Source organism: Rhineura floridana, chromosome 15 (genome assembly GCF_030035675.1).
Source record: "Rhineura floridana isolate rRhiFlo1 chromosome 15, rRhiFlo1.hap2, whole genome shotgun sequence".
Classification (NCBI taxonomy): domain Eukaryota; kingdom Metazoa; phylum Chordata; class Lepidosauria; order Squamata; family Rhineuridae; genus Rhineura; species Rhineura floridana.
Window position 1 is genome coordinate 27,944,957 of NC_084494.1, and position 8,552 is coordinate 27,953,508.

Genomic DNA, 8,552 nt, shown 5'->3' on the forward strand with positions numbered 1-8,552 from the left:
ACCAATGAGACTAAAGATCTACACTTAGAAGGCTTGTTGAAAAAGGAACATCTTTAGCAGGAACTGAAAAGAAAATAGAGAAGGTGTCTGATGTTTAATGGGAGGGAATTCCAAAGGGTAAGGTGCCACCCACTAGAGGCCTGATTCTGACATCATGCAGAACTTTCCATTGCTCACCCACTGTGCCATTGCTCCTTAACCTGGTTAATGAAAACCTTGCACTTTGCACCCAGATAATGGTGGCTTGCTTCCCAGGGCCACTCTTTAATAATACCTTTGCATCTGTCTGAACATTATTTGTCCCTGGGCATTCCTGCATGATCATAACAAAGAGCTTTGCTCAAGATCCCAGCTCAGCTTCCTGAAGATTCAGGTAGAGACTTCTGGCAATGCAGCGGGTCCTTCTCACTGTCATCAGTCTGGGCCTCTCTCTGCTCAGTTCCACGCTGCTCCTCACTGCCATGTGCACCAATAACTGGATCGTTCGGCCCACTGTTTGGGGCAATTACTATGAAGGACTGCAGAAGTTCTGTCTACTGTCGAAATGTGAATCCTTGCAACGAGATTGGGGTGAGTGGGACTTTGGTGATTAGTACGCTAAGCTCCTGAGGTTTTACTGACCATTGATCCTGTGCTTTTGACAGCAACTGGATCTACAGGTACTGGCAGGCATGAATGCTTATCTGCATGCTGTGACAAAACATTGCTTGATAATTCAGGTGTGGGGAACCTGTGGCCCTGCAGTTGTTGTTGGACTCCAATTCCCATCAACCCCAGCCAGCATGGCCAATGGTCAGTGATTATGAGAGTTGGAGTCCATTGACACCTGGAGGGCCACAGGTTCCCCATCCCTGTACAAATTCTTGCACATCAAGCTTCTTTCAAAGCCATAGAAGGAGGCAAAACCAGTTTCTGCCTTGGGAGTTGGCAACTCTACTTGCTAGCCCTCCTCTCAGGCCTGAATAGAAAGTAGTGCCTAATCTTACTGCCCCCATCCAGAGTTATACCTAGAGAAACCTTTCACAACCCAGTGCCTTCCGTATGTTTTGGACTCCAACTCCCATCAGCCACCAGCCACCAGAGTCAGTGGTGAGAAATGGTGGGCGTTATAGTCCAACAATGTCTGGAGGGCACCAGATTGGGGAACATCGAGGTAAATGAAGCATGGGGAACCTCTCACCACCCAAGCACCTCACTCAGAGGGGACACACAAAGAAGGACATATTAAGTGGATTTTCAGTGTTATGGCATTTACCCTTTGGAATTCCCTCCCCTTAAATATTAGACATGCACCATCTCTGTTATCTTTTTGGCTCCTACTGAAGACCTTTCTCTTTCAACAAGCCTTTTAAGTACAGACCTTATCCTAGCCTGCGTCTGTGTTGGAACTGCTTTTAAAGATGTTTTTAAAGTTGTTTTTTTAAAAAATATGTTTTTAAGATGTTTTGTTTTAATATGTTTTAAAGTCTTCTGTTTTTAAGATGTTTTAAAGTACTTTTAGTGTTTTTGTTTGCCGCCCTAGATCTCTTCTGGCAGGAAGGGCGGGATATAAATTTAATAAACAAACAAACAACAGACTTCCTTTTTTTAAATGCCTCATTCCTGAAGAATATGGAGGGGAAGAGGGCCACAGCCACAGAGAACAACAAAAAGCCCAGTTGCTGCTACCTTGTAAAGGGCTGGGCATGAGACAGGTACAGCAGCTGCTGTTGCCATCATCTCCCTCATTACCAGGACCCTGGATCCTGATACCAACTAGGGAGGTCAGAGATTTCAGATGGAAATGGGGATGGACATTGCCGATGTTTGCTTATTTGTTCCATGTCCAGAATGAAAACCAGTCCACTGAATACGAATTTGTTCTTGTTTTCACTCTGCAAATGATGTGTATCCCCCCCCTTCATGTTGCATTGAACCTAAGAACCTATGAAGAGCCTGCTGGATCAGGCCAATGGCCTATCTAGCCCAGCATCCCGATCTCACAAGGGCCAAACAGGTGCCTATTAGTTATGTAGTTAATTATGTAAAATTCCTCCACAGTCGACAAGGTGAATCATGTTTCTTCCAGCAGCTGAAGTGCAGCAGAATGTAAACAGCGCTGCCTGTGACGAACATGGGCTGGAACAGAAATGGATGCTTTCTTACATCCCTAACCCCACCATTTCTCCCCCATCCCTACATAGAAGGCAGTGGTAGAAGGCAAGAAGCCTTTTTCAGTGTTACCAAATAACGCTTTTTTTCTCTTTTGCAGTGTATAATGTGTTTGTTTTAGGATTCCTAAGTTTGGGGGCAGTGGCTGGATTTACGTGCAATATTCTTTCATTGCTCGTACAGATATGCGGAAAGAAGGAGCTGATGCACAGATTTGTGCGCAATGCAGGTTTACTATCAGGTATCACAGACACAGAATATCCCCTCTCCCCAACTCTAGCATGGTGCAACCTCTTCCAGTTCCTCCAATACAGTTCTTTAAGTAGCAAAAATGCCAGCCCTGTGGACTTCAAATGGCCATACAACAAAATCAACATGTAAGAAATAAAAGCAGCAATACAAATACAATTAAAATAATAAGCATCTAGCACAGCGCATTATAATTGCTACAACAGGCAGAAAAATCATTAAGTGGTCCAACAAGAGCCTCAGCAATTTTCAAGTGATCTGGAGGGGAGGAAGGTTTAGGAACCATTGCAATAGGATTTCTTGGACCTTTATATTCTTTCTTTCTTTCTTTCTTTCTTCCTTCCTTTCTTTCTTTCTTTCTTTCTTTCTTCCTTTCTTTCTTTCTTTCTTTCTTTCTTTCTTTCTTTCTTTCTTCCTTTCTTTCTTTCTTTCTTTCTTTCTTTCTTTCTTTCTTTCTTTCTTTCTTTCTTTCTTTCTTTCTTTCATTCATTCATTCATTCATTCATTCATTATAGACATTTTTAGGTCAAGTTGCTTTTAACTTCTGACTTTTATCAATAATTTTAGTGTGTATTTTATATTTCATGTTGACCGCTTCAAGGTTTCTACGATGAAACGGTGTGTTTGTTTCACAGAATTTGTATTCTGCTTAACAGTAAATAAAATCTTTAAGCAGTTTACAAAGAACATAGAATACACATTCAAATGGTAAAAATCAATGTTAAAAATAAGTGTACAAAAAAGTAAAATGAATAAAATCAGCAGTTAAAAAGATCCATTTTAAGCTAATATTGCAAATTAAAATACCCATCAGCAACATTTTTAACAGGTGCTGAAAAGCATACAGGGAAAGTGCCTGACTCATGTCAATGGGAGAAGAGTTCCAGAGGTGTGGAGCTGCCACACCAAAACATTGGTTCCTTACAAGTGTGGAACACGCATGAGGTGGCACTTGTATACAAAGCCTGTTAAATAAATAATTTAAAATAAATATTTCTACCCAACGTTTCTGCCACTTTTGGCTCAACAGGGCCATGGGGCTCTGGTAGGTAAGAATGTGCCTGCTGGCCAGCTCTGGTAGGAGTCACTATTAATACATTTCCACTTGCTCCTTTCTAGTGATGGGTACAATGATTGGCATGAGCGTGTACACAGGGAGATACACTCGCAATTTTCCTCTAGCGTTCCATGGCTGGTCCTTTTTCTTGGCCTGGTGCTGCTTTCCCCTTTCCCTTGCTGCAGGTGAGTGAAAAAGAGGCAGAAATATTCCAAGCAGTCCTTAGGCTTGCATCCATTTTGATAACAAGAGCAGCTTCTTTCAGGATTGCATCTCCTTGCATTTCCTGGAGTGTTTGATCACTATAAACCAGTGTGGCATCCTTCATACAGTTATAGGATTGGGGTGGTGGTGGGTATGGATGATGACTTTGGGTACAGTCCTCCAAGCCTGAAATTCTGTGTCTGTATAGATGGAGTCTGCAGTAAAGGAATCCACTGAACTGGTCACAGTGTCTTTGTTAAGTTGATGGACCCAGGGCCGGCTCCAGGCATGCAGGGGCCCTTGGGCTTCAGCTTGCCCTGGCCTCCCGGTGGGTGGGTGGGTGGGTGTGTGCATACACACGTGTGCGCGCAGCTCCCCCCCCCCGCTCACCCTCCATGGCCCCCCTGCCTGTCTAATCTTTACCATTGCCCTTAATGAAGATGGCAGCCGCGGTTTTCCTAAGGGGAATGAAGCCTCCGCCGCCATCTTTGTTGATGGCACACGTGCGTGCTATGCACACACATCTCTGCCATCAACTAAGATGGTGGCAGCGGCTTCAGTACATTAGGGAAGCAGCGGCCACCATCTTCATTAAGGGCAATGCTAAAAAGCCAGCTGACAGGTAAGTGGGGGCGTGGGGGGGTACGGATCGTGGAAAGGGAGAGGAGGGCCCCTCAGGGGCCCCTCAGGGGCTCCTGTAGCTCTGGGGCCCTCAGGCCAGTGCCCAACCTGGCTGCCCTTTAGAACCAGCCCTGGATGGACCTGTTAAGTACCTGGTTTAACATGTCTAAAGATTGGTCAAGAGGAGATGTGCTGCCATAGGAACATCTGGCAAATGATGCTCTTCTAAGAAGGGTAGGCCTCCCCACCCATCCTGGGGCCAGGAGGTAGCCTGTGTGTGAGTGAATTTGACGTGGGAGTGGGAAAGAGAGACAGTCTTGCTCTCTGTGCTGAATCCAAGGCCATGCCTTTGGGACACCTCCCTGGAAGCGTAATGGGGAAGCAAGATCTGTTGGACTGTTGATGCTGAGAACCCTTCCATCTTGTGCTTAGGTTGCATATATGTGTAAATAAAACCATATATCCTAAAGACACCACAGTATCCAGTATCATTCCAAAGAAACAGAACTCTGGGTAAATGCTGGAACCTCTGGAGGTCTCTTAACACTTGAGGATTGGGATGCACACAACAATATGTTGTGGGCTACAACTCCCATCATCCCTGACCACTGGGGATGCTGGCTGGGGCTGATGAGAGTTGCAGTCCAAACCATCTGAAGGGCACCACATTGGCTAGTTCTGCTATAAGCAATCTTGGTTCTCTTGGTTGGTTGTAATATGGAGTTACTAGAGACACTCTGCAGTGTGAGAAGGAAGCCAGGTCCCCATTCCCCTCACAGAGCTGCAATTCCTGGAGTGGCTTAACAGTCAGTGCCTCTTCTCAGGGAACTCTGGAAACTGTAGCTCTGTGAGGGGGATAGGGCTATACTAACAACTCTCAGCACCCTAAAAAAAATACAGTTCCCAGGGTCTTTGGGGAAAGCCATGATTTTTATAATGGTATTATACTGCTTTAAATGTATAGTGCAGATGGGGCCTGAGTGATGTGCAAAAGACATAGGGCAGAGACACACTTGCAGTTGTGCTGGCATATCCATTTCTGTTTTCTGAAGTCAGAGACACATGATACTAGTCAAACTCTGCCCCTTGTAACTCCAAGCCGCAGGGAAATGCACCTCAAGTGTGTTTCTCCAGGAAATCAGCTTGAAGCTGAAATCAAAACTGTTTGGTAGATCAACTCGCTGCCACTCAGTGATGTGCCTAATGAAAATGCTTTGCTGTAGGTTGGGCAGAGACAATGATTGCCTCAACACTTTGCTGTGGGTGGTCCTAAGTGATCTGAGATCAGCAGCGGGGAAGGGAGATGTGTCCAGCCATGGGCAAATGCATTTTAAACATGTTTTAAACAGAAGGCAGAGAAAACGGTCTGACTACTTCTGAAGCAGCTAATGTGTCTGTAGTGGGGTTGCCAGGTTCACGGCCTGAGACTGATCCTGTATCTTTAGGAGAAGAGAAAGTCAGCCAAGTGCAGGTGTTCTTGCAACTCTGGGCCTGGCAACCAAGAGGTCTTCTGTATCTTTAAAAGTTGTGCAGGGGGAAGGGAGAATTCCACCTTGTGGTTTTTCCCATTACAGTGTTGCAAGAACACCTGCACTTGGCTGACTTTCTGTTCTCCTAAAGATACAGGATCAGTCTCAGGCCAAGAACCTGGCAACCCTGGTCTGTAGCCAGAGAGTTAGAACCAAAGAGAAGGGTATCTCACAGCACATTGTGAACCCAGGAATTTGTTTTTAGTGTCAGCACTGAACCGAGCTCAGTCCTTTCCTACGGAAGTCCCACTCTTGATTAGCATTCTTCATTTCTGCTGCCTAATGTCATCTTGTTGTTGCAAGAAAACTTGCTGATCTAGTGCAGGTCCTTTGGAAGTCCACCAGTAGATCCCAGTCTTCCTTTGCCCTCCCTTAGGGTAGATAAGCCTACTGACCATTGCCTTAATGAACCATCACTGAACCAGGACAGAAAGGCGTTTGAGTGAAGTTTTCAACCAGCTGCCAGAACTTTGCTGAATTCAGGTTGGGGATCATGGGCACTATTTGCATGCCGCATTGAAGGGTTGTCTCCAGCAAACAGGTCTGTGAGGTGCTGATACACTTTCCTGTTCTCTCTTGTCCACAGCTACAATAGCAATGGTTAATGAGATATTCCACAAAAGAGAAGAAGCTTCATGACATCATTGGCAAACTTCATCAGAAACCTAGCAGGAACTCCTCTGAAATGGATGGGAAGGAATGAGATGGAGCCTGAGCTCTTGCAGACGGACTAGGAATCACTGGAGACTGGTCCATCTGGGTGAATGGGGCACTACCCCACCAAGCTTAGTCTACCTTCAGCCCTTCCCTGCCTGCTTTACTTACAACCAGCCCAGGGAGGTGGCCCTGGCTGTCTGCTTCCTCCTCTTTAGTATCCGTTTTGCCCTTGGAGAACTCATCAAGGAAGGGAATGGGGACAAAACTAGAATTAGTTGGCTCTGCCTGTCATTGGCTCTGGCTCTTCCCATTATAGACTCTGGTTCCACTTACAATTGGCCCCCACACTTTCCACCCAACCAGTACCAAATATATATATCTTTGAACTTTGCAAATCCCAGATATATATATATCTGAACTTTGCACAACACATAGTGCATGGGCACCTGACCTTCAGTTCCTTCACATCTTCCCACCCCATATCATTGATGCACATGCTTTCATTGATAAAACCTTATGAAATGAGTCTTGATAGATTGGTTGATTCATTATTTCTACCCACCACCCTGTACAGTACACCTCTAGTTAAGTGTGCTGGTGTCAGGCACTGGCATTTTCAGGCACATGCCAAGGCCCATTCCCCAGCTGGGCCCCACTCTTGTTTACTACAGCCCGACTAGTCCTGTTTCAGCTCCTTTTGCCATTGCCACCATGTCTCTCTGGCCCAGAAAGCAAAGAGAGTGAACACAAATAACAGAAGACACCATTGCATGCCAGCTCATTTGCTTTTCTCTCTTTCTGGAGGGAAACAAATAGGAAATTGCAGGAAGAAAGAGCGGGGCTTATTGGGAGCATCCTGCTGGAGGGTCCCCCAAAGACCTGGAACCAGCCCTGTCAGTTAATAAACTGGCTGCTGTGTTTTACACCTCTTGAAGTTTTTGACACTTTTCAAAGGTTACCACACAATCACACACACACATTACAGTTGTTTCACCTCAACGTTACTAGAAACCAGCTGTTGCCAGGTCATCTCTCTCCAGGAAGAGATTGATTCAGTTGCTTAGGGGGAATGCCTGTGGCTCAGGGTAGAGCCTCTGGTTTGCATGCAGAAGGCACCAGGTTCAATCCCTGGCATCTCTAGGTAGGGCCAGAGATGTCCTCTCTGTGGAACCCTGGAGACCCAGTGCCAGTCAGAGTAGACACGTCTGAGCTAGATGGACCAGCAATCTGAGTCAGTATAAGAGAGCTTCTTATGTTCCTATGCAGTAGTCTGACTGATGTTGGGGAAAGGCATGAGAAGTTATAGGTGGCAACTATGCACCACCCCAGAGCTACGATTGACGCAAGGCACCCCTAAGCTGCAACACTGCTCCTTAAAGAGGAACAGCCCTGTCAAGAGGAAGTTGGAAGAATACCATTCCCTTGCTTTGGGAAGTCATTAATCAAGGGCACCTCAGTCTTATCTAGATGGAGCTTCACTTTCTTCACCATCATCCGGTCCATTTATGACTGCAAGCAGTCAGTTTCTGTGCCTGGATTGGATGAAGAGGAGAGGTGGAGCAAGGGGTCATTGGGATATGGATGCAAACCGACTCAAAACTCTCAGATGACATCTCCCAGCACTTTCTTCTAGATCGGGGATGGGAAACCTTTTTGGGCTGGAGGGCCTCATTACTTTCTGGGCAATGTTCTGGGAGCCACATGCATGCCAGCAATGGGCTGGGCTAGAGGCAAAAGTGGGTGGAGCAACAAATGTTAATTTTACCTTTGTACAGTGGAGCTGTTTCTACTCTCTCTCTCTCTCTCTCTCTCTCTCTCTCTCCAGCCAGGCAAAAAGGAGGGGGCAAACCAGGGCTGGAGAGAGAGGTGACCTGGAGAGATTCCTGATTCATTCTGACCAGAGCAGAGAATTCCATGTGCTGAGCATTTACCAACATCATTTATTTGTCTAATGATGAATATCAGGACCGAAGGGAATAGTGGCATTTGTCAACTTGGAACACAGTTTCATAAATGAGGTCAATGAGATAACGATAGCTATTAACGCCAGACTGAGACAGGTTGTCACTGTTGGCCACACTGAG

General features: G+C 45.8%; 1 protein-coding gene across 2 annotated transcripts; it reads left to right on the forward strand.

Moving 5' to 3' along the window:
* Nucleotides 1-335: 335 nt before the first annotated feature.
* Nucleotides 336-6,941, forward strand: LOC133370791 (epithelial membrane protein 1-like). Of its 2 annotated transcripts, none has more exons than XM_061597613.1 (4): nt 336-570; nt 2,252-2,392; nt 3,520-3,642; nt 6,398-6,941. In XM_061597613.1, the coding sequence occupies exons 1-4, from the start codon at nt 390-392 to the stop codon at nt 6,448-6,450; spliced, it is 498 nt and encodes a 165-aa protein (XP_061453597.1). In that variant the 5' UTR covers nt 336-389; the 3' UTR covers nt 6,451-6,941. The 2 variants fall into 2 exon arrangements, with proteins under 2 accessions (XP_061453597.1, XP_061453598.1); XM_061597614.1 differs by having other exon boundaries at nt 2,335-2,392.
* Nucleotides 6,942-8,552: the final 1,611 nt, after the last annotated feature.

What these genes read in the sequence shown, in the direction of transcription:
- LOC133370791 (XM_061597613.1), top strand. Translation starts at nt 390, where the DNA reads ATGCAGCGGGTCCTTCTCACTGTCATCAGTCTGGGCCTCTCTCTGCTC. An exon ending in ATCCTTGCAACGAGATTGGG is followed by an intron (nt 571 to 2,251) that starts GTGAGTGGGACT and finishes TCTCTTTTGCAG; the next exon opens with TGTATAATGTGTTTGTTTTA. An exon ending in CAATGCAGGTTTACTATCAG is followed by an intron (nt 2,393 to 3,519) that starts GTATCACAGACA and finishes GCTCCTTTCTAG; the next exon opens with TGATGGGTACAATGATTGGC.